General features: G+C 42.8%; 1 protein-coding gene across 2 annotated transcripts in view; it reads left to right on the forward strand.

Annotated features, from left to right (window-relative positions):
- The window catches only part of LRRIQ1 (leucine rich repeats and IQ motif containing 1), a 168,253-nt gene that overhangs the window by 15,702 nt on the left and 125,683 nt on the right, over positions 1 to 26,868 (forward strand). For both annotated transcript variants that reach the window (XM_066591492.1, XM_066591491.1), the window contains exons 5-7: positions 6,220 to 6,449; positions 15,679 to 15,753; positions 21,545 to 22,675. In XM_066591492.1, the coding sequence (XP_066447589.1) occupies positions 6,220 to 6,449; positions 15,679 to 15,753; positions 21,545 to 22,675 (1,436 nt within the window). The remainder of the gene's footprint in view (positions 1 to 6,219; positions 6,450 to 15,678; positions 15,754 to 21,544; positions 22,676 to 26,868) is intronic.

Genomic DNA, 26,868 nt, shown 5'->3' on the forward strand with positions numbered 1-26,868 from the left:
ATACGTAGGCTGCACCCGCGGATGGAAGCATCGTTCTCTCTCACCATCCAAAACGGGGACATTTCTGCTTCATCAATCTGTGTATAATATTCCTCCTCCTCCTCCTCCTGCTCCTCCTCCTGAAACCTCACGTAATGACGCCGAACGGGCAATTTTTCTTAGGGCCACAAGGCTCACTCATATAATTTTTCTTAAAATTTTTTATACGTTTCAATGCTCTTAAAAGCGTTGAAACTTTAACTTGAACCAATTTTTCGTTAAACTGGGCTGCCTCCAGGCCTAGTTACCACTTAAGCCACAATAACCAAAGCAATTAATGGGTTTCACCTGCCCTCTTGGTTGGCCAGGGCCAATTTTTCTGATGTACATTAGTACTGTTGATACAGCAATTTTTGTGGGCCCTCGCCTACAGTGTAATCAAATTAATTTTTAGCCCACCTGCATTACAGCTGACGTTACATCCGCTGTGTTGGGCAATGCAATGGGATATTTTTATGTACCGCCGGTGGGTTCCAGGGAGCCACCCATGCTGTGGGTCCACAGGGAATTATAAATGCATCTGTTTCCACTTCTAAAGAACCCCAGTCTGACTGGGGCATGCAGTGTGGGCCGAAGCCCACCTGCATTAAGCACAACATTACTACCTCAGCTGTGTTGGGCAATGCAATGGGATATTTTTATGTACCGCCGGTGGCTTCCTGGCACCCACCCATGCTGTGGGTCCACAGAGAATTATAAATGCATCTGTTTCCACTTCTAAAGAACCCCAGTCAGACTGGGGCATGCAGTGTGGGCCGAAGCCCACCTGCATTAAGCACGACATTACTACCTCAGCTGTGTTGGGCAATGCAATGGGATATTTTTATGTACCGCCGGTGGGTTCCAGGGAGCCACCCATGCTGTCGGTCCACAGGGACTTCACAATAGGGAGTTGTACCTGCCTGTGTCTATGAATTAAAAACCCGCGGTCTGACTGGGGCATGCAGACACCTTGACAGAATGAATAGTGTGTGGCACATAGGTTCCCCATTGCTATGCCCACGTGTGCAGCTCCTGATGGCGGTGGCACAGGATTATATTTCTCATTGCTTCTGTACAGCATTGTGGGCTATCGCCCCGCCCCTTTTAAAGAGGGTCGCTGCCTAGCCGTGCCAACCCTCTGCAGTGTGTGCCTGCGGTTCCTCGTCATGGCAGACGCACTTATAAATAGACATGAGGGTGGTGTGGCATGAGGGCAGCTGAAGGCTGCGCAGGGACACTTTTGTGTGCGCTGTGGACACTGGGTCGTGCGGGGGGGTTGGGCAGCATGTAACCCAGGAGAAGTGGCAGCGGAGTGTCATGCAGGCAGTGATTGTGCTTTGTTGGAGGTAGTGTGGTGCTTAGCTAAGGTATCCATTGCTAATGAGGGCTTTTCAGAAGTAAAAGTTGTTGGGAGGGGGGGGGGGGGGGCACTCTTGCCGGTATTGTGGCTTAATAGTGGGACCTGTGAACTTGAGATGCAGCCCAACATGTAGCCCCTCGCCTGCCCTATCCGTTGCTGTGTCGTTCCCATCACTTTCTTGAATTGCCCAGATTTTCACACATGAAAACCTTAGCGAGCATCGGCGAAATACAAAAAGGCTCGGGTCGCCCATTGACTTCAATGGGGTTCGTTATTCGAAACGAACCCTCGAGCATCACGATAATTTCGTCCCGAGTAACGAGCACCCGAGCATTTTGGTGCTCGCTCATCTCTACTTAAGATCTGTCAAGTGCAGCCTTCTAAAACAGGTCTTTATGGCGTTTCTCATCAATGCATACCTGCATATTTCCATGAATCCATTTTTCAGAAAGAATCCAAGAGTGATGTTTCTTCATCAAGGTGATAAATATGGCTGATGGTTGCCTTATGAGGAATTGTCCTTCAGGACAGCTTCTTTTTGGATTTATCATTCTCATTCTTTTTACCACCAGAAAAGGTGACTACCATCTACCAACAACTTATTTATTTCAAATTTTTAAGTCAAGTGTCTCTCCACTTGAATTGAAGCGTTGACGACCTTGAAAATTTGCCTTAGAGACTATAGTCTGGGCATAGATTCACTTCATAGATTTCTAGCAAGACCTCCTGAGATCTCGTGATCAGAGTATCTTCTATCTTCAGTCTCAAGTAAGATTGAACAACCATACTTGAGCAGGCTTTGTCTGATGATGGAAGAAGAACCTCAAAAGGAGTATAATTCTTTGTAAAAGCAAACTATTAATTTCTATGAACCTTGTGCTCAATGTTGTATCACCTACCTCCTCCAAGTCCAGTGACTTCAAGAATCCTGGCATAGTATAGACAAGAGCTCATCAGCCAATATCCAGAAGCTATAGCCATCTGGATATGTTGCTTGTACTTTAGACTCTTAATAAGAAGTTAACCTGAATCCAATTAGACAATGTAACGTCAGTTCTTACCTCAACAAAGAGAATGAAATCTATAACTAAATTCCTTAATGAAAGTAGTCCAGAAATTGAGCATAGAGATTTCTTCTATTTTCAAAGCCACGCATGTCATAGGATCGATGGAGACACAAGCAGATCTTCTCAGTCAGAAGACTGATGCCATCTGAGTGTGATCTGATCCCAAGTATTTCCAGCTGATTGGAGAAATATGGAGTGTTAATTTTTTTTTAAATTGGACCTTATGGTAACCAAGTTCAACCAGATCTAGGAGAATATGTGCTCTTTGCAGGGTGCAGATCACTCAGTGTTTGTGGATGCTGTCTTTCAGTTGGTAAAACCAATTTCTGCACATCTTTCCTCAGGCTCCCTCTATTTCCTGCAGAACATTTCAACTTGGGAGCTGTCAGTGTGGCTCGTTTTTCCATTTTGACTTCTCAGACTTTGGTTAACTCATTTTTGTTGTGTAGACGGAGAATTTTGAAGTTCCCCTTTGCATGCAGACCGCGGGAAGCTACAAACCGGGTTTTATGATCCTTATTTTATCCGACTTCAATTGACTGGAGGTTGAGAAAAGATAATGATGAATATAAAATGTGTCAGAGCTTGTGATTACTAATTTTCTTTAGGAACCAGCCATGGATTATGTCCATTTAAATCTTCAGAAGAAGTATCCTCTTGACTTGAAGTGTCTTTTCACCTTCGAGTAATGTACTGGTGATTCTTCAATTTCTTTAGAAGGACTTGCATAAACTGTTACCATTCAATTTCTGAAAGTACATGTCTCTACAATAATTTGTATGACAGAGGGGAAATGTACAAATCAATCAGTCATCATCTGATTCTTTCAAGTATTTAAAAAGTTCAAGACCAAATGTAAGATCGTGTCTTTCTTCTTAGAATCAGTCATTTTATTTGTCAGATGATCAATAGTGGCTTCCTTAGAATCAGCTTACTGAAGTAGCCACTAAGTACCTCTCATTTTTGGTGTTTTCCTTATCGCTATTACATCTGAAAGGGAAGCTAAACAGATATAGATGTGTAAACCCTTTTTTTCCTTCTAACATCCTTACTTGAGGCAGTTACCGGACAGTGGTGGTCTAGGACTTTACCCTCCATTGCATACAAGGTTTCTTCCATGAAGAACATTGTCAGGAAACCCTAATCTGGAAAATGATATGCAGAATATCCTTGATTTCCTGGGATTTCCAGGAGGGTAATCAAGATTTGTTTCTCTTCAACAAAGAGGTTCAGACTGACAGAGAACCTGTTATTGTCTTCATTAGGCCAGAAGAGGGTATTCAAATCTTCAAAGGTCTCTGGCAAGATAGTTCATTTCTACCATCGTGAAAATTTAGGCAACGTAACAAACTCTCCTTCTTTTCCAGTAGGGGCCCATTCAGTCCGTTCTGCTCCACCTCATGGGCAAAAGAGCCCAAGCCTGTCTTCATGAAATTCTATAACACCGCCTCCTGGTCCATTCTGTGAAGCATTAGAGTCAACATCAAGACTTCAGCATTTGGCAGAGGAATTATAAGTGCTGTTCTTCAATATTTACCCCTCCTCTTGTTTTGCTATAAAAATCTCTTTTGTGCTGCCTGAGGACAAAGGGGAAAGAGAAAATTTGTCTTACCTGTAATTTTGTTTTCTTGAGTCTCCAAAGGCAGAACATATATACCCTCCCAATAAATTATATTTTCAGCTGTTCGCCTCTACTTACTACACATGTGTGAGCTGTGTGAGAGGGATCTTATAGGCCAGCAAATAATTATGCTAATTTCTTAATTGATTATTTTAGTTGAGTGGTCCTAGGGTGGAGTCTAGGGGACAAAATATCTCTTCTGTGCTGCCTAGGGCTGCTTTATTGTAAAGACTAATAAAATATAAAGATGAGTGAAAAAAATGTATTAGTTATTAGAACAAGTAAAAGTTTAAAAAATACCCCTTTTCCAAAATTTATAATAAAAAAGTCAATACAATAAAAAACTAAAATCTATTTGGAATTGCTGCATCCATAAATGTGCGATCTATCAAAGTAACGCATTAGTCTTGCACGATAAACGTCGTCAGCAAAAAATAATACACAACGCCAGAATTGCACTTTTTCGGACACCCTTATCCCCAAGACAGAATTTAATAAAAGGAGATCAGACAGCTTCCATTGACTCCAGAAATCTCACTTGAAAGAGATGTTTGAAGTAGGAGCTGCATGTAATGTACTTGCTACTCTCCCTTCAGGAGCACCGTTGTCAGATTTTGGCTATTGAACCCTAATCTACATTAGGGACACCATATGGTCATTGTGGAAATTTGACTAATTTCCCCGCTATTGTACTGCTGGGTCAATTGGTCACTGTAGCATGTTGTAGCTATGATAGCACTGGGTGGTGCTAATCTCCTAGGATCAACCACACATGGCCGACCATTGTGTGATCTTCTATCAGATATTTGTCCATGGTTCAACCTGTTTTGGTACTTCTTGATACCGTGGTTCAGGAAAAGCCAACAACTACCATTGTTTCAAAAATACTTGCACCCCACCTCTTGGCACCAGCAATCTCCTGACAGTCAAAGTCACTCAAGTCACCACGTTTATCCATGACTACCAAAATGTTGTCTTCTGTTGCGCAGCGGAGAGGTCAGCACATTATCTGATTGTGACAGGGCCATCTCCTGTTACCATGCTACTGGTCACAAAATGTTATGCACCAGCTATTTCTAATGCAGTGATCCTTTAGTGTAGATCCAATATCTGGGTTTCCAAAAGTGCAACATAAACACATTTCATACAGCAGTATGCTTCTTCAAACCGCTTTTCAAGGACTGCATACATGGCACAATATGTACACTGAATAGCACTGTCAATTGTGAAGCAACTTTTAAATAATCAAAATCAACGGAATTTATGTAAGTGAAACATTAAATAAATGTGACTCCCTTCTAAAGTACCTGATTCTAAAGTCACTTAAACTCAAATCACATACTTAAAGGGGTTGTCCCGCGCCGAAACGGTTTTGTTTTTTTTTTCCAATAGCCGCGAGACAAACCCGATGCAGGGGTTGAAAAAAAAAAAAGGATAGTACTTACCCGAATCCCCGCGCTCCGGTGACTTCTTACTTACCTTGCGAAGATGGCCGCCGGGATCTTCACCCTCGGTAGACCGCAGGTCTTCTGTGCGGTCCATTGCCGATTCCAGCCTCCTGATTGGCTGGAATCGGCACACGTGACGGGGTGGAGCTACGAGGAGCAGCTCTCCAGCACGAGCAGCCCCATTCAACACGGAGAAGACCGGACTGCGCAAGCGCGTCTAATCGGGCGATTAGACGCTGAAAATTAGACGGCACCATGGAGATGGGGACGCTAGCAACGGAACAGGTAAGTGAATAACTTCTGTATGGCTCATAATTAATGCACAATGTACATTACAAAGTGCATTAATATGGCCATACAGAAGTGTATACCCCAACTTTGTTTCGCGGGACAACCCCTTTAAGACACAGCACACTTTAGATCACAACACATGCATGCAAGTTCCAACACTCGCTCTTTCTTGTTGCTTATGAAGTTGTTCACCGCAATAACTGCTGCCAATGAATCCTTTGTGTGAGAGCATTATCTCAGTCAAGGTGAAATTTGCTGCATCTTTACACATATGCATCTACAGGTAGGTACACAATCCACTTTTAGTGACTTCTATATTGATTATGAAAGTTGTTTGTGGCTGTATGGAACAAAGTAGTGGAGTTGATTGTGGATGTTGAGCCGTCCTTTTTGCATTGTGTATTACCGCAGATGGCACTGATGAGGTCATAAACCTTTGCTACAATGAGGTTGAAGAAAGCTGTAGACAGAAAGTGCAGCAATGGGAAAAAGAAGAAGAAAAGCGCGAGGAACTCAATAGAGCTGCACTTAATGCTCAGAAAGCTGTTCTGGAGGAGGAAATGAAAGAACAAGATAAAAAGCGAAAAAATTGGAAGAAGGAGTTTGACAAAGAACTCTTAAGGCTTAATATCCTACAGCAAGTAAGTCAGAATAAGCTTGAAATACTCTTACAGGAATACTGAGAAAGCTGCCTCAATTCTTCCAGAGAGTATATCTGTATATAGTTCTAGGGGATTTCTTCTTTTGGACTTTTTAGAATACTGAACAATAATTTTATTTACCTGAATATTAGTTATTTTTAGGTTATGAATACCTGCATTTTATGCTTGGATGAAATTAAAGAGGCTTTTTGCTTTGTATTATCTTTACTTGTTAGAAGGGTCCCTTAACAATATGGATACAAAGTAACCCCCTGCAGGGGGGTCTTCTGTAGTCTGTGCCGAAGCCTGGCAGTAGTGTTGTTTCTTTGCAGCGCCCCCACAGGAGAAAAAAGGCATTACACAATGCCTATTCATATCACTGGATTGTCTGTATAGAACAGGACAGGCCCTCCAGGCAAGAGACACTCTTTGTAACCACTCTGCACTTTACCTGAGATAGGGGCTTTGAACAGAGGAACCCCAGCTGTTAACGCAGAATTCCCTAATGGGGTATAAGGACATCTCTTTTCTATATGGAACAACCCCTTTAAAACACATCAGCTAATCACAGGCAACGCTCTGCCATTCATTGAATTCGGGCTCATGTGAATAAGGCCTTATACCGTGTTTACCCGATAATAAGACCTACCTGATTGGCTCAGGAACAAGGCCTCAGCCAATGACAGCCGTCGCTCGATGAGCCAATTACAGCCATTTAAAGATTTCATTCATTGGCTATAATCGGCTCATCAAGCTCTGGCCGTGATTGGCTGAGGCCATGGTCCTGAGCCAATCACAGCAATCTCTTGCTGGAGGCAGGGTATTCAACCCACGTTACCAGGGAGATAATGCTCTTTCAGCGCTGAGGATGACAAGGGAGATTGCCAGAGCACCTGGAGAGGGCCCCGGATGGCGCATACTAGGTAAGTATTAAGACCCTCCCCACCCCACCCGTGAAAATAAGACACTGTGCCTCTTTTGGGGCACAAATTAATATAAGGCAGTGTCTTATTTTTTGGAAAGCCCGGTATATACATGGCCGAGAAACTTGCGTGAGATTTGTGTGTTGCGAGATACACAAATCTTGCGCGAATATGGACCCCATAGTTGTCAATGAGACAGTAAAACACATTGCACGGTGTGTGATGCAAGGTTTCCCATTGAAGACAATTGGAAATACTTGCCGATATTCTAACACAGCTGAAAGCAATGCCGGAGGATCGCTACATCACAGAACTGATAGGAGGCGGTTTTGACAGGAAAATGCCTCACAACAGCGTGAAAACGCACGCTGCCGAGCACGATATCGGGACAAGTTTCTCGGCCTGAGATCACACTCGCCTGTGTGTAGGTAGCCTTATAGAGGAAAAGCTGTATGTTAGGCTACATTCACACGGGTGAGAATGACATCGGGCCGGAAAACTCTGCCTGATATTACGCTTGCCATGTGTGTTTTTCAAGCCGATGCAAGGCGTTTTTTATTCAAAAACGCCTTGCATCGCTTCTGTGAAATTGCAATCCACAAGCACATGTTTCACACATGTCAGTGGATCGCAAGTGTTTTTCTATTGATATCAGCGGGAAACATCACATCGCATTCGCATGCACATCGCTCATGTGAATAAGGCTACTCTCTCACAGCTGTTTTCATTTAAGCGCTAAACACAGTTAGAGGCTCCCATTGTTTTTAATGGAGCCTCTCAGACATGTGCTCAATCAAGGCGCTTTCCAGCACCACGATTTTCGAGCACTGTCTGTTCTATTTTGTGCATTTAGCGCACCTCATTAATGATAATAATAATAATAATCTTTATTTGTATAGCGCCAACTTATTCCGCAGTGCTTTCAGGCATGGATAAATGCAAAACAATACAACAATTGCAACAATTACAATGTGAGATACATTTGGTTAGATACAAATGGGTTGAGGGTGGTACAGGAGGTGCAGGAGGTGGGGAACACAGGCAATAGGAAATTTTATGTACAGATCATTTATCAGAAGGCAAACAGGGTGGGGCACCATAGGGAGGGGCGAGGGACTAGGTTAGGAGATTTGGTATGCTTCCCTGAAGAGGTGCGTTTTTAAGGCACGTCTGAAATTTCGTGCATCGGGAATTGTCCGGATGCCTTGGGGTAGAGCGTTCCAGAGGATGGGTGCTGCTCTGGTGAAGTCCTGGAGGCGAGCATGGGAGGTTAGTATTACAGGGGTGTTTAGTCTAAGTGTGTTAGCCGATCGGAGTGAGCGGGCTGGGTGGTGTACTGACAGTAGGGAGGCGATGTATGGTGGCGCAGCGCCATGCAGAGCTTTGTAAGTGAGGTAGAGGACTTTAAATTTAGTTCTGCAGTGGATGGGCAGCCAATGCAGCGACTGGCATAATTCAGAGGCATCTGAATAACGACTGGATAGAAAAATGAGTCTAGCTGCTGCATTTAGTATGGATTGGAGTGGAGCGAGTCTAGTGCGGGGGAGGCCAATGAGGAGCGAGTTGCAGTAGTCAAGCCGGGAGTGGATGAGCGCAACCACGAGCGTCTTTAGCGTGTCCGTGGTTAGGAACGGACGTATTTTAGCAATATTTCTGAGGTGCATGTGGCATGTTTGGGCCAGAGATTGGATATGGGGGGCAAAGGAGAGGTCAGAGTCCAGTGTGACCCCAAGGCATCGGGCATGCCGTCTGGGGGTTATGATGGTGCCAGACACTGGAATGGAGATGTTGAGGGGAGGGATCGGTTAGAAGGTGGAAAGACAAGGAGGTCAGTTTTAGAGAGGTTTAGATGAAGGGGTATGCTAAAGCCGCTTTCTAGCAGAAAATGCTAAAAATGAAAAAACACTGAAAACACCCCATTCATTTAAATGGGAAAAGCATTGCATTCAAAAATGCAGAAACGCATAAAAATAGAACAGACGGCTCTTGGAAAATGCAGCGTTAAAAACGCTGCATTTTAGCACGTCTGAGAAGCCCCATTGAAATGAATGGTAGCGCTTGAAGCGTTTAGCGCTGCGCTGAAAACAAAGTGTTAACTGCTGTAAAATACACTTATGTGAGAGTGGCCTTAGGCCATTCAGGAGAATCAAGTTCGTATTCATGTGAGTTTTGCAACTCCCGCGAGAGTCTCGTCCAGTGAATGTAGCCCTACTCTGTACAGGCTGGGGAAGAAGGACTTGCCTACTTTCCAGGTGAGTCCTGCCAATATTTAGGCTGGAATCACACATGCAGTTTTCACAGCAGTTTTTGGTGCTGATTATAAGGCAAACGGCCTGTGTAGAAGCCATGTGAATGGGACTTTTTAACATAGTTCATCCACAGAATCTGCAGCAGAAGTGACATTTGGTGTGGATTCTTGAATATGCAGCATATCCATTGTGTACTGCAGTGTGAAATCTGCTGCAGATCCGCACCGCAATCTGAGACAAAATCCACACCGAGATCTAAGACAAAATCCACACTGAGATCTGCACCAAAACCCGCTGTGCATTTCCTGCTGCGGAATATCCGCTAGTGTGAACATACCTTCCCACAGCTTTCTTCCAAGTATATAATAAATCCTCATAGTAAACTATATATCCCCCTTTTCAGTGTCCTTCCTGCATCATGTGCTGCTATCAACTATCATGTTTGTGCAATGCATTTGTTTTACTGGTTATGCTCACAAATCTGGAACATGTCTACAGAATAAATAGATCTGTGGCAACTTGAACTTGGAGAAGCCTTTAACCCTTTCCAGTCCACTGCCTGACGTCTAAAGACATTATGATTTAAGGCTGTACAGCTCCGATGTTGGAAGACGTCCCTCGGGGTTCTCTTACTGTATATTGCCAGCCTCTCTGCTGTTGGAGACTATCCAACGTGTCACCTCATGCAGTACTGGCTTTAGCCAGCAGATAGCGCCGTTGTATAATGGCAGGAAAAGAGTAAGCCCCTAGGAAAACCATGATACAAATTGGATTGGAAAAGGTTAAGACTTGGGTTTTACTGGAACTTTATGTAGAGTGACTTTATTAACTTGACATGTTCTTATCTAATATATTTACATGTAATTTATATAGAAGACCTAGAGATTAGTTGTAAAATACTGAAATCTTGTAGTTATAACTAATTGTACTACACACGGTCTCTCCTTAGCAAGCACGTAGAACTATTTGGCACTCACATAGTTGTTTGGCCCGTACTTTACTAAGTAGTGTGAGTTTGGCCAAGCTTGGCGAACAATGCCCATACTATTGCTAGCTCTACCTGTGCTCCTGTGCTTAAGTCTGCACATAGTGTTCTTAGAGGCTATCTGTTGATTTTCAAGCTTACGCTTCATGTTTACATGTTGTTCTGTGTGCCCTGGAAAGAAGTACACTTTATAAATTCCAGGTTTTATTTGCTGGCACTAAAAGCTTGTTTATCAGTTTAAAAGAGGTTGTCTGAATTTTAGATGGCACCTCAACATGTTTACCAAGCAGTAAAACCCCGCTAGATATTGTAAACTCTGAACACCAATCATTTATGCTGAAGCACCAGCCAAACTGCATAAAGAAGACCTGTTTGTGTGGGACTGAACCGCTACCAGATATCCAGTCATATGTGGAATAGCCTGCAGCATACTTTCATCCATTCCTGATATTATCGACAGTGCCAACCTATATTACCGTATAGTCCTATCCAGAGCCGTAAGTTAAAGCTTCTGGGCCCCAATACAAAATCAGTAATAGGGACCCCCAGCTATAATGCTTTATTTCTAGTACTGGGCTCCCTATATGGAGAAGAGAGGCCTTCTAAGGCTCCTGGGCTGGGTTGCAACCGCATCCTCTGCATCCCCTATAGTTACACCCCTGGTCCTATCCCTTCAAAGAGCAGGTTCACCTTTTATGCTTCATTATGTAAATAGGTAGAGCAAAGTTTAAAAGTAGTTTATAAAATATACTTTATCGCTTTATTGTCGTTGTCTTGCTGTGCACTCCAGGAAAAAACTTAAGGTAACTTTTTTTTCTATGGCTGGCCAGACCACACCACCGCACCGACATTGGAGGGAGAGGAGGGGGTAGATTTGACTATACTATGAAACAGGCCACATTCCTACATAGTGGTAATGGAGCAAAACTAAGTCTCCCTAGTTGGTTCAATCATTTGCTAATTACAGTAATCACCAGGATTAAAACTTTGCCTTTTTTATGTATGCAAACCCTCAACTAGTTGGTTGCTAGATGGTAGGCACAGTGTGCCTAATAAATAGTCTTCCAAAGAGCTGAGAAGGTTTGCCATGTACAGTATACCCCTACCCTGCATGAGCTCTATCAGCCTCATAGAGTTCTTCATGGCAAAGATACCTAGGAGTCAGAAAGAGGACAGTGAAGGGTTCATTTCTTCTGCTCCTTCTGATTGGCACATTGGAAGCTCCTTCCTGTTTCAACTTTATTAGGAGATTTTATAGGTGTCTTAAAGGGGTACTCCAGGCACAGGCTAACATTTTTAAATCTAATATATGTAGTGGCCCAGAGTTAGGGTACCTGTAGTTTGGTGTTTGTTTACCCCAGGTGGATTGTCTTTGTGCCTTGGTGTGTAGAGTTGTGTTAGCCTATGTCTTGTGTTCGTTTTGGTGTCACCATTCTTGGTAGTGTCGGCGTGTTTGTCTCCCTAACCTGCTCTGTGTGGCGTGATTGGTCTTTAGAGAGGTTGGGGGTGGAGTTAGTAGTGTGAGGAGAGAGTAGAGATGTAGTCCATGAAGGAGGTCGCTTGAGCAGGATGCTGAGACTCTGACACTCCTTCTCGGCAGAGCCCCTAGCCTTTCTCTTCTGCCACAGGATGTATTCCCCCCAGGGACTAGAGCTCAGAGGTTGGATTCTGTAGAGGGAGTTGGCGGTTATAGCCACACGCTCCCCTGCTTAATTACATGATCGAGGGATGGGACTGATTCCGGTAATGCAGGTTGGAGGACAAGTCTGGCTTAAGCAACTACTCCACAAAATGCCATTAGAAAAGCGAGTTACGGGACATAGCAAGTGATGAGAGAATGGTATGTGTTTCCCCTCTGTGTCAGGAGTGTTCTCCCAAGAGTTCTTCTATCCGATAAATGGGACTGATGACACTTGTACTTTGCGGGAAGAGTAACTTCTAATTGCAAGTGTGTCGGAAGTTGTGCAGTAGAAAAATTTGCCAAGAGTGTTGTATCTAAGACTGTTTGCAGTATTTTATTTTTGGAAAATCAGAGTTGGAAAATTGTGAGTCAAAGAAAACAATGTGCCTCCGGTTTAAACTACCTCTCGATTGTGGACTCTTTTATTCAGTACGGGTGTTTTGTCGCTCGGAAGAGGCACTGACATCACATAGACAGATAAGTACTGAAAGTTCGTAGCACCGTTGCTAACTCTATCCCCTGCGCACATCTGGGCCAGGCCACGTTTTGGATGTACCGGGTGAAGATGGTAGAGGCAACATGACCCCCACCATCTTGAACCCTCAGTCTCCCCGGCCAAAGACCTGAGCCCGATCTGCATATACATCATCACAATAAGTCATTTTGTAATATGTTCACTACACCTGATCTAGCTACTTTCTTCATTTTCTATCTGTGTGACATGCCCCTCTGCCTGAAAAATATCTCAACTTCCTCTGATATCTTCTTCGTATTTGCTACTTCCTCCCCTGTCCATAGTATCCAACATCCTGTGAGCAGTGCATGATGGGAGGACAGGAGTGGAAACACTCTGCTGCATTGCTCATGTGTAGCTCAGATTGCTGGAAGCTCCAGTCTGTCTGCTTCAGCAGGTGCTCTCTAGCACCCTGAATGAGAGTAAGGTCGGTGCTAGTAAGTTGCTGGACCTGTGAGCTGCAGGCGGAGCTACAGCGCTGCCGGTAAACAAGCTCTATGCATGCTGGGAGTTGTAAGTAACAGTCTGTTCTTATGACTACTGTGGAAGTGATGCATGTAAAAATGTACAGATTGCTGCTACTTTAGCTGTACCTCCTAGATTTCATCATTTTCAGAATTTCCATTTTGTGTCCGGAAAAACCCTTTATTGAATATCACAGACAGCAATACCATAAATGTAATGCTATTTTAAAGGGTTCTCTAGTTTAAATAATTTTTATGTGTTAAAAGTGTCTATTGACAATAAATAAACTGACCTTACAGTGTCCCCTTTCTGGAATTCTCAGTAATTGGCTATTATTTGCGGGGAAATCTGGCTGTAGGTGTTTAGTTTCCCTACAGTGCCACCACAGGGAAAATTAAGTACTGTATATACTCGAGTATTATCCGACCCATGTATAAGCCGAGTCAATAAGTTTTACAACAAAAAACTAGGAAAAGCCTAGCTATACTCGAGTATATACTGGGTAAAAAAAAACCTCCATACTCCCCTCCCAGCCAGCGTCTGTGTCTGTGCGGCAACCTGCATGAATTCTCCCAGCTGTCATCCCCCGCCGTCCTCTCTGCTCGGCTCTGTCATTTGTCAGTGCTTTGTAAGTAAGCACTGTGATTGGATTGAGCGCCAGCCAATCACAGCCGGCACTCGATCCAATCACAGCACTTACACAGCGCTGATGGCAGGGGATTTGAAAGCCAAGCAGGGAGATGACAGCGGGGAGAATTCTAAAACAGCTTGCGATTGGCTGTGAATGATCGAGCGCTGGCTGTGATTGGCTGGCACTCGATCCAATCACAGTGTTGACAGCGCGGGATGAGAGAGCCAAGCAGAGAGGATGGCGGGGGATGACAGCGGGGAGATTTCCAGCAGCTTGCTGCATCGCCGCCGGGAACACAGGAATTCAAGCAGCTTGCCGCACCACCGCCGGGGACACAGACATCGTCTGGGAGGTGAGTATGGAGGTTTGTTTTTTTTAACCCTTCCCTGACTTGAGTATAAGCCGAGGGTGGCTTTTTCAGCACAAAAAAAATGTGCTGAAAAACTAGGCTTATACTCGAGTATTTATGGTATTACACAGTGTCAATTCAAATCATTAGGTTCTCTGTGTAATGCAGGACAGGGCAGGTCCTCCAGAGAGTTAGACGCTCTTTCTAACTGCTCTCTTTTCTGGTCAAGGATCTCCTTCTCTTTCATATCAGAATTTTCTAATTGATAGCCAGTCATGGACACATCGGGGCAAATTTATGAAAATGACTAAAAGAAAAACTGGCCTTGTTTCCCATAACAACCAATCACAGTGCAGTTTTCATTTTTCAAGAGCAGAATACAAAATGAAAGCTGCACTGTGATTGGTTGCTATGGGCAACAAGGCCAGTTTTTCTTTTAGTCAGTTTCATAAATCTGCCCCATAGTGTAAATACGCTACAGCTCATTAATTTCAATATACCACCAAATCATCAATTTTTCAGAAATAAAAAAAAGAAGCTAGATTGTGATGAATATGGATTTCTTTAGGCAAATAAATATTGTGATCACAGCGAAGGGGAGATACTTTCATGGGAGAAAAATGTAAAAAAACAGGGAAGACCCAGGGCGTTCGTGAGGGACATGCGGGGATCTAGGAGAGATATTGCCTTGTTTATTATTTTTGGCCATGGACAAAATGATTTTAACATTAAAATGTATCGCACCGACAGTTATAGACCCAATGCACACGGCCGTATTTGCAGTGCAGAATCCGAGGGCGACGTTCGCCCCCTGGATCCCGCAGCAAATACCTGCCATAGCATGCCATGCAAAATCGCTTTTCCCTGCCCACGAGCAAAAATCAATTGTGATTTTCCTTTTCCTTTTTCCCGTTCGCGGGGGGGGGGGGGAGGAATTGCAGCATGCTTTATTCTAGTGCAGACCTCGCACGGACTGCTTCCATTGAAGTCAATAAAAGCCGTCCGTCCTGCAGCCCTTTCCCAGTGAGCACTGCAGAAGGGTCGCGGAATGCACATCAGTGATGGCGCGGGTAACTCTGTACTGCGCAGGTGCGACAGCGTGACATCCAGCACATCTGCAGCACAGAAGAGAAAAATGATAGGTACGCAGTGGTCACCGCCGGGGCACAGGGTTGGATCCTGGTGCAGGATCCCACATCCGGAATCTGACTCGGCCGTTCACTGCCAGCCTTAAGAAATCAAGTCCTAATTACTTTGTAAACGATGAGTACAAAGCATGTTTATTTGCCTTATTTGTGGTGTAATGAAAGTGGTGTACATACTTTTATACTGAAGTTTTTAGGGCCTTTCAAGTGAAATGATAATTTATATGATAATTAAACATGTAAAATGTATTGAGATTGATCTGAATTTTATGTAATTTCTCTTGAAGCAGCGACAAGCAAAACTCGAATCAAATCTAAAGAGAAATAATGAAGCCATTGAACAAGATTTAAAAGAACACCAGGTAAATAATTTGGGGTTAGTGAAATTGTTAACCATAACTGATATGGACATGATCTGTCTGCTCCTAGGGAAATGTATTTCATCAATTAGAACTAGAACTTGTGTCTAATTGTTTCCAGATATTATTAATGAGATAAACTATCACCCAAGGATATTGGCTGTAACAATGCCCATGAACAATGTTTGATGGCAATGACCTTCTATGCTAAATGATGGGCTGAAAATACATAGTGGTTGAGGCAAGGCTACAGAGCAATTCCTAAGAGAAGATTTCCAGCTCTGATGTCTTATTTTTGTCATGGAAGTGAACATGTGTAGCTTCAAGTCACCAAATATTACTGTTAGATACAGGCATAACTGCCTCTATTTAAGCCTTGTAAGCAGTGCAGATGGGCTATTTGGCAGGACTCCAGGTTTAAAAAAATTGCTTAGGAACCATTGGCTCCTAAGCTGAAAAATGTAGGAGTCAATTAACATTTTTGGTCACCAAAATAGCCTATAACTCATTATAATAAAACTTACTGTGTGCAGTTCTCCTCACTGCAATCCTCCCCCAAGGTACAATTACATTCGATCTCTCCAACCCCTGCAGTACAATAAGAGTTCTATTACACCAGCCTCGTTAATGCTTGTGTAATGCTACTATTGCTGAAATACTTTATGGATCACAACAAAATGCTTTCAAATATGGTGCTGGAAGGTGGGCCCCTGTGCCGGAAGGCATCCCATATGTGACCAGGGAAGGACAAAGACGAGTTTCAAATAGCTCAGGCACCTATGAAACAAGCCGGATGAATCCTTCAGGACTCCAGTCTGCCGATGCAGCTTCATGGGAAAGAAACTGTCTGCTTCTCCCAAAAACTCATGGAATGAATATGCTGGACATTGTAAAAACTGAAATGGGCAGACTCAAAATTGATATACTTGGTATTAGTGAGCTCCACTGGACAGGCAGTGACTATTTCTACAGTGATGACTACACAGTCTAATGCTCTGGAAATGACAACATCAGATGCAATGGAGTAGCTTTAATCGCAAACAAGAAAACTGCAAAGGCCGTTCAATGTTTCAGTGGCATCAGGGAATTATATCTACCCGTCAAGGAAAGCTTTGCTCAGCTAAAATCCTGCAGTTATACGCACCAACCCCTTGATGCAAAGGAAGAGTACATTGAACTATTCTACGCAGATGTCCTGGAAACAATCAACCAAATTCCAGCCAAAGACACCATCTTCATTGCTAGGGACTTCAATGCAAAAATAGGCGCCGGAGAAGAATCACTAGCTGTGGGCAAGTTCAGTCTAGGAAATCGTAATGAGGCTGGTGACCGCCTGATTCAGTGCTGTCAAGAAAATCGACTTGCAATTATGAACACATGGTTTGAGCAGCCGAAGTGTCATTTATACACATGAGCAGCCCCAAATGGAAAGCACTGCAACCAGATTGACTATTTCCTATGCCAGCAACATTGGCAGAGCTCAGTACAAGCAGTTAAAACCGTCTCTGGTGCAGACTGCGGCTCTGACCATCAACTACTTGTTGCAAAAGTCAAAATACGTTTCAGCACGATTCAAAAACTACCCACAAGAAAAAGCTTTGATACCAGTAACATCCCAACGCAATGTGCAGTTGAGGTTAAAATAGGTTCCAGACACTAGGCACATATGACAAAGATCCGGATGAACTATGGGAACAAAATAAATCAATCATAATTGAAACAGCAGAACAATCCATCCCATACACAAACACAAAACCACAATGGCTCTCAGATGCGACGATCGAAATTGCAAAAAAGAGACAAGCTGCCAAAACTGCAGGCAGGAACATCGAACTCAGATTGCTAGATGCCGAATTTCAGAGAGAAGCAAGGAGGAATAAGGAAGTTTACTGGAATGAGCGTTGTAACACATTGGAAGAGGCAAGCAATGTCACACCCATGAGCTGTTTGACCAGGTGAAGAGGGCATGGGCACCTTTTGCATCTCGAAAAGCAGCAACCATCAAAGATCAGAATGGTAGAGCACTACTGAATGGTACCCAAATGAAACAACGGTGGCAAGAATACACTGCAGAACTATATGCAGATAATCAACCACACCAATCAGCCAGCCAGGAATATTCGATGGAACAAGAACCTGATATTCTTGATGAAGAGATTGACTGGGCACTGAAACAACTACCAGACAGGAAAGCTCCAGGCATGGACTGCATACCAACCAAATTACTCAAACCAATACCGACTCCACTGCCAACAACCCTTTGTAGACAGAGCTGAAAGACCAAACAATGGTCAAAAGACTGGACAAGATCAGTTTCTGCCCCAATTCACAAAAAAGGTGATGCACAAGAGTGCAGCAATTTTTTGGACCATCGCCCTTATAACACATGCAAGAAAAATTCTGCTAAACATCATTCAAAAACGTATGGCCTCCTTCATCGAAGTAGAACTCCCTGATGTTCAAGCGGGGTTCCGTAGAGGGCGTGGAACCAGAGACCAATTCGCAAACTTGCACTAGGTCATAAAGAAGACGCGTGAACACTAGAGATGAGCGAGCATACTCGCTAAGGCTAACTACTCGAGCGAGTAGTGCCTTAGTCGAGTATCTGCCCGCTCGTCTCTAAAGATTCGGCTGCCGGCGCGGGTGACAGGTGAGTTGTAGCGGTGAGCATGGGGGAGCGGGGGGAGGGGGGAGAGAGGGAGAGGGAGATCTCCCCTCCGTTCCTCCCCGCCGGCAGCCGAATCTTTAGAGACGAGCAGGCAGATACTCGACTAAGGCACTACTCGCTCGAGTAGTTAGCCTTAGCGAGTATACTCGCTCATCTCTAGTGAACACCAAAGAGACATATACCTGTGCTTCATTGACTACAGCAAATCTTATGACTGTGTTGAACATGACAAGCTGCGGACATACCTATAGCAAATGGAAATATCAGAGCATCTGGAAGAATTGATAAGATCACTCTATGACAACCAAGAAGCCACAGTCAGGAAAGGCGTCCAACAAGGCTACATTCTATCCCCAGCCCTGTTTAACCTGTATGCCGAAATGATCATAAGGCGATGCAATCTGGATGAATCCCAATTTGGAGTGAAAATTGGTGGAAGAAACATAAACAATCTTCGATATTCTGACGACACAACTCTACTTGCAGAAAATATAAAGGACCTTGAATACCTAATTCAAAGAGTCAAAGATTGAAGATCGACCGTGGCAAAGTGGCAAATCAGGGCCTGAAATCAAACAAAAAATCAGCCTTGGCTGTAGTGCAATGCAAGGAATGGAAGGCGAAGATATGGAAGAGCAAAGGCATCCGCATTACAACAAAGATCTGAATAATTAATGCAATAATCTTCACAATAACTACATATACATGCGAAAGCTGGACACTCAAGAAATTAGACAGAAGAAGGATGGAAGCCTTGGAGCTGTTGGCGTATGCTGCGCATACCATGGACAGAGATGGTCACAAATAAGACAATCCTAGACTATGTCAGATCTAAAGTATCACTAGAAAGCAAAATCACCAAACAGCTTTCATACTTTGGTCATGTCATACGAGCCAATTCTCTGGAAACAACATTAATGCTCGGCGCAGTCAGTGGGTGCAGAAGAAGAGGATGCCGAAAAACATGCTGGCTAGATACAAACAAGGATGACACGAACATGCCTGGAAAATCTGAAGGAAGTGGCCAAAGACAGAGAAGCATGGCGTATGCTGATCCACAAGGTGACCGAAAGTCAGCAACGACTGAACGGATAAATCCTCATCAATGCTACTATTACTGGAATGCTAGCGGCTGCCCCTAGTCATCGCATTTGCCAGGCTGAACTTGCAAGTGCAGATGCAGCCGAGCAATTAACGTTATTACAAGAGCATTAACAGCACTTGTGTAAGGCTGCTATTATACCAGCTATTCTCCCCTGCAAAACACAGGCAGAGAAATGCGTATTGCAAAAAGCACCTGGACTTGAATTGGTAATTGAACTGAAAAGTGTGACGGCTGCAATTACTGTAACTCTTCCTGTGTTTTGCAGGAATACGGGTATTTAATAACAGCCTAATAGCAGGCTTATAACGCTAATTGCCGGGCTCCACCTGCAATTGCAGCCCAGCAATTATCAAGAAAACACGTGTGCTAGCTCCAGCCACTAGTACACATCATAGCACCCTTGAATCTAGTCCCCCAAACATAGTATAATTATAACCCGTCCAGTCCCCCCAGCTGCTCATCTTTAGTCTTACTTAGGGTTCATGTCCACGGGCGTTTTTTTCACCGCGTATTACGTGTATGTTGCACGCATGCGTGAAACATGGTGAATGGAGGCAATGAAAATTTATGGACTTACATTGTTCCATGCACTCCGGTGTGTGTACACAGCATATCCATACACAACAGAAATAAATTGCAGCATGCTCTATTTCTCTATGTATGATATGCTGCCCGTTCACAATACATTCAAGTCAGTAAACAATTACTACGATACTAAACTTATAGTTTTGGTTTTTTTTTTGCTGTCTTAGGGCGCCCACCCACTGGCGTTTGCGATTTTCGTGCGTGAAGAACGCGTTTTCCCCGCGTTTTCCGCACGTTTTTCGCGGCGTTTTTTGCCGCGTTTTCGCGGCGTTTTCGCGGCTTTTCCGTTAATTTCCATTGACTTTCATGGGTGCATTAGGAGAAAAATAAGGACACATATGCAACTGACAGTTCCTATGTTAAAAAACGCAACGCAACGCAAAAAAAAACGCCAGTGAACAGGAGTACATTCAATTCTAATTGCTCTTGAGAAAAAACGCAAAACGCAAAGAAAAAAAAATCGCCAGTGGGTGGGCGCCCTTACTTGTATTTTTTTTCAAAGATATTTAATTTTTGAAAGTTATTTTCTGCCGCCATCTTCTGCACCAATAGCTTTTTTATTTTTTCATCGACCTAGTTGTGCGAGGGCTCATTTTTTGTGGGACATCCTATAATTTGGGTTGCTACCATTTTGGAATACATATGACTTTTTGATCGCTTTATACTGCATTTTTTTCTTGGTGACGTGCACCGTGCGGGGTAAATAATGTAGATTGGGCTATTACGGATGCAGCGATACCAAATATGTATTTTTGTTTTATTATTTAGATTCTATTATAAATATGGCAAAAGGTGAGTTATTTAAACCTTATTTTTAATAATTAGTTAAACTTTATTGATTTTATTTCTTACTACTTTTCTTAGTCCCCAGAGGGGACAACAACTTGCAATGCTTTGATCCCTCCTGCAGTATGATGTAATACTACAACATTACATCATACTGCGATCGGGCAGGCAGTCTGTCAAGGCACCCCCACGGGGATGGCTTGATAGACATTCTGCTAAGACAGCCCTGGGGCCTTTCAGAAGGCCCCTCCAGCTGCCATGACACTCGCACGGCTCCCTGCGATCTCGGCGGTATTTTAAGGGTTAACAGGTCCAAAGAGCTGCGCGGCTGATCGGAGCTGTTGCCGCCGGGTATCGGCTGTAAGATACAGCCAGCGCCTGTGTCATATGGAGGGAGATCACCCCAAGATCTCCCTCCATACACGTCCTGCAGCTGCAGGACATTAAAACACTATAGGCCAGTCACTAAGGGGTTAAGCATTGATAGAAGTGTTCTGATCAAAGCAAAGTAGTGCTAAAGTCTGTGCTCTATGTAGTACAGTTTGCATTTGTATGTATACAAGCTGGTGATACTTTAGTTCTTCTGCAGTATTTTCATGTTGGTTATTGAGCGTGATTTATTTATATTTCAAAATTATTATTTTTTTTAGAATCGAATTGACAAAATTGAAGCAGATTTAATGTTTGAAAGAAAGGCCTTTGAAGAACAAAAGGCCAACGCCAAAAAGTGTTTGGAAGAACTGCAGTGCAGCGCAGCTGTTAGAATTCAGGCAGCATTTAGAGCACACAAGGTATACAAAATGCATGCACCTATATTAAAGCAGAAAAAAGAGGAGCGGAAAATAAAGAGAGAACTACAGCATAAAATGGACATGGAACAGAAGGAACTAGAGGAGAAAATTAAGATCAAGCTTGAGGAGAAAAGACGAAAAGATGAAGAAAAGAAACAAAATGAAGAGGTTACGAAAAGAAGAATGGAAGAAGCCCAAAGGAAAGAGATTTTGGAGCAGGAAATGAGGCAGCAGGAATATGAAAAGAAGAAGAATGCAGAAAAAATTAGATTGGAGAAAGCAAAACTCTTAAAAGAGCAAGAGAAAAGCAAACAAGAAAAAAACAGTCCCATATATTCTTCTAAGAATGAAAGCCCTGCTGAAGAGGGTCAACCAAAAGGTGAACTGGATCTCACCCTGAAAATGGCTGAGAAAACTGTGATGAAAGAAGACGAGAAAGTGGAAAGTCAAGGCAAGCACTGTGATGTCCCACAAGAAAAGGGTGTTAGAATGAAGATAAAGAGCAATGAAAAAAATACAAACGTGGAAAGTGTATCTGAAGAAGTCAATGGAGCTTCAGAGACAGACAGGGATAGTTTTCCATTGGTACATAATGAAGATTTTAGGGATTCACAGAAGAGCATAGAAAGTGAAAGCCATTCTTATGTGTTGACTGGACCACCAGTTACATCCACCGAGGAACACATTTGTATGGCATGGTCTACTGTAAATCGCATGGAAGAAGAAGATTTGAGCCAGATTGTAGGAAATTCGCAAGATCAAACTCCACTTTTTCCTGTATCTCAAAATAGCGGGGTATTGTCGGATCAAGCTGAGGCAAAAAGACTAGCCTGGATGAAGTCCTGCAAACCTTGGTCCAAGATTTTGAGGGATCGCCAAAAGGTTGAGGTTAAAAAAGCAAGAAAAAGGAAAAGCTCTGCAACCAAACAGCTACCTCCACTAAAGGAAGCCCTGATCCTGCACAACACCCCATGGCAGTACGTGGAACAGGTAGCGTTAACTTGTCACTAATGCTTGTCTTATCATTGTGGTGACTAATGTTGTCGTGCCGTCAACTGCTTGTTTGGTTAGTTTTTTTGTATATATAATTCTCGTGGAGCTGGTACTTCTGAAATGTTAATTTTAAACTAAGCCAACATTTATTATGTATTACTTAACAAAAATGTTTGGCCAGCGCTGCTTCAATCCCCATAAAGTCACATATGCCAAGTGTGGCATCTCTCCAAAGCCTATAATACTTCTTAAATCCACTATGCTGGCACTTTTATAAATGACAGTCTTTGTGGGTATAAGTAGAGCTGCCATAGCTTTGAAATATCCATTTCCATTCACACAGTTATAAATATAGTAATGAAGTTGCATATGGGGTAATGCCCCCAATTGTTGTAATTCTAACAATAGTAGAGGTCACCAAATAGTTTCTCGAACATATAAAAGCACAAAAGTATTTATACAGATCATAGGGGTAACTTCTAATATTCTTTATGATTTTACGGTAGGGTGTACATTATAATAAACACCTAAAGTGCTGCCGAAGCTCTTTTTAAACAGTAAAGGGGAAATTATTGTTCATTGTTGATTGATAAGAAACTCCTCTTAAAGGGGTCACCTGGGGTCAAAAAGTTTTCTTCTTTTTTTTTACACTTGAATAGACTTTCATCTCATAACTACATAATTTTTCTCATATCCTCCTGGCGCCCCATTGGCAATTGCTAAAAATGGAAGTCAACGGGCACCTCACTCCCGGAAGTCGTATAATTGTTTACTCTCACTTACCAACTGGTAGAGCTTTATTACTATAGATATGCCTCTAGAGAGGCCACATATTCTGTTTGGGCTTCTTGGACATTCTATCTTGCTACAAACCCTTCAAAAGTGTTATATTACAGTGTGATGCTCTTACCCTGTTCGACCCTTGACCCTTTACCTAAATAATATGGTGGTGGATGCATTTTATTTTGTATTTCTGGTACACGTTTGCTTGAGAACATTTGTCTGCACTTAACACATTCTCATAGCTCATCACTTTGTCTTCAATGCTCCTTTGTTTACTCAGTCGTTGGTTTGGAGTTTGTTAAGTTCTAAGTTCTGTTAAATCTAAAAAAAAGTTTCAATAAATATGGAATACTTTTAAAATAGTTTTCTTTAAACCTTCGAAGCATGCTATAATAAATTTTAAAAGAGCAGTACTCTCCTCCTCTGATCCCCTCTTATTCCGATGGTTCTCTGTCCCACGCTGGTCTTCGCTTGGGTGATCCGTGACCAACCAGAGTCGATAACCTGCACATTTCAGCCAGTGATTAGCTGCAGTAGTCACATGCCCCCTTGTCGGAGCGCCATCAGTGCTGCAGCTGGAAGTGAAGACAGGCGGGGGACTGGGCATTGGTGAAACTAGAGCAGGATGAGTTGAGCACTGCTTATCTTATTTTTTTATAGCTGGCAATTGAGCTGGCAGAGAAGAAAAAAACTTCCTATGAAAGAGATCTGTAACAGACTCCTTCTGCAAAAAGCGATAAGTAGCAACTCCCATCTCTGTATAACAATCATCAGATATGATGTTTATAAAATAATTTACTAACATGTCCATGGAGCATTTCCATTGATGTGTATTACATACACACTTTGTGTTCAGCCTATATAATATATTGTATCTAACGAGGGAATAAAATTGTTAGAGGATAACCAATTAGACTGCAAAGTCATAGCAGCAGGTATTTATAGCATGGTTTAAAATTCAGGAAAAAGGGGTCAGTATGAGTTAAACATTTTTTCACTACACTTGAACATGAAATACGTAACCGGATTTTTTGTTTTATGACTTGCTTATACAGTTGTGGAGCAGAAGTGGCAGCAGTTTCCGATCTTCATGCTTTCCCCCTCTGCATGACACATATGCATGTAGTTACGACGTGCTCATAGTGTTTCCACACTCACCCTGGCTGTAGTTCCGAACGTTAATGTAACTGCACTGTATTTATTGCACAGTGTATTTGCTTAGATGAAATAGTAAATGTTTACTGATTTAGTCTGAAAATAATTATAGACTGTAATGTCCAGAACATGTTTTTATACTTTGTTCTACAAAATAGAAAGTACAGGAAATTGAAAGTTTTGTGGTTTTGCAGCAAGTAATATCCTAAGTGCATATAATTTAGGTACATATTGTATTAAAAACACATATGGAGACACATTGTAAAAGTACCAATTGGCACTTTAGCCCGTGTTCAGATGTATCTGCAAAATTGTTTCCAGTTCTGTGCACTGTGCCCTTACAGTGATACGTGTGCTGCAGCAGTGAAACCAAAATGAGTTTTGTTCTATTACAATGTGACAGGTGCGATTACATAAGTATTCAACGCTTTATGATCTAGCCGTAACGGAGATCTGTCATCTGACTCAAGCCGCATTCCACGGCAAACTCACAAAAGATCTATAGAAAAGCTCAAATACTTCATTCCTGTGTTAGGTTATCATCCTTATGTCAGTTTGTGGGGACCCACAGGCAGGTAGATTAAGAGACAAGCACACACGTTGCAGTAAACAGTAACAGTCTTCACTTGGCAGCAGAATTGGTGGTGCAGTTTTTGTAACTTGGCACACCGTTTCAGAACCTTGCAACACAGTTTCAAAACTTGGCAATGCTGACTTTAAAACTTGGCAACACTGTTTTAGCTCGTCAGCCCTTGCGAGATCAAGTTAAAGGGGTTTCACAGGACTTAAAAAAATGTAAGGGCTTAAAAAAGTGTGAAATAAAGAAAAAAAAAGTTATATCACCTATGCTGGCAGCTTTCCGACCAGCACTGTAGCCCCAGTACCTGCCGCTATGAACCCAGAAGAACTGGAGTTCCTTCTGCATGTAACCACTGAGCCAATCACAGGCTTTCACTATGATTCTACCATGGCAGCTGAACCCTGTGATTGACTGAGTGGCCACATGAACAATGAATGACATGTGACTACCCACCGCTTCTTCCTGGTCAAAGAGGCAGATACCAGGGTTGCAGCACTGGATGGGGACCCATGAGAATAGGTGAGTATTCTTCTTTTTTTCTAAATTACATACTATCTTATGACCTTACATTTTTTTATGCCCTGGAAAACCCCTTTAAAGTCTCTTTAGCTACTAAGCAGGCCTGGCATCTTTCCATAGACACTCAACAGTTCACAATAGTATTCACTCACAATCTCTGTTGTGAACTCCCCCCTCTATCTCTCTCTCTCAAGAATACAGTAGGCCAACGACTGCAGCTCCCCTAGCTCAACAGTCTAGACGGACCGGGCACTCTCTCAGCTCCAATCAGGAGCCTCTAAGTCTATCCTGGAGCGGACACCTTCATGTTACACCCAGCCTCTCCTCACCTGGCTCTAGGGCTTTAGTCCCTGCTTATGACTCAGGCTCCATCTAACTTAGCACATGCATATACCTTTTGTTCTTGCTTTTGCACTCCACCATGACCACGGCGAAACGCAACTACACTTGCGTGCACACTGCACCATTTGTACTAAAGAGAGACAACACCCTGTGAGATGAGATGTGCCCTACTGTTTGTCCACCAGACACATTCCCCACCCAGCATGGTGGTCAGTTATATAAATCTTCAGAATGCCAATCATGATTGGGATCGCAAAAATGTCCACAGGGGAACAACACTGTCTGTTACAATAGGCAGACTACATGGTTGCATATAATCACCAGCAGTTGTACAATAACAATCAGTCATTCTAGCATTTTCCTCAATAAACATTAGCATCCTATGTCCTCCCCCTTAATAAACACTTGCAATTATAACATTCTCCTATACACAGTTAACATTTTCATCCCTCTTACAAATTTATTGGGCTAGTGCCAAATCCATGACATCACTTCTTGCTTCTCTTGTGTTCCAGCTTATGGCCTCATATCAACCAGCCAGATCCTTTTTTTTTTTTTTTCATTTTCTTACCTGTACTAGAAATTTGAAAGTTGGTTTCACTTTGGCCACTTTGAAGTTTAGTGCCTTTTTCATGTTTTTTTTTTAATGTGCTTTCATGTAGGTCTTCTTGGAGTTCAGTTTAAAGGAACAGTACCATTTAAGATGTATAATGAAAATAAATAGAAGAAAACACATTTCCTGCATGCCACTTACACAAACTGTAAAAGTCAAGCAGAAAGCACAGACGCTAATATGACACCTCATATGTTC

Source organism: Eleutherodactylus coqui, chromosome 2, assembly GCF_035609145.1.
Source record: "Eleutherodactylus coqui strain aEleCoq1 chromosome 2, aEleCoq1.hap1, whole genome shotgun sequence".
NCBI classification, from domain to species: Eukaryota; Metazoa; Chordata; class Amphibia; order Anura; family Eleutherodactylidae; genus Eleutherodactylus; species Eleutherodactylus coqui.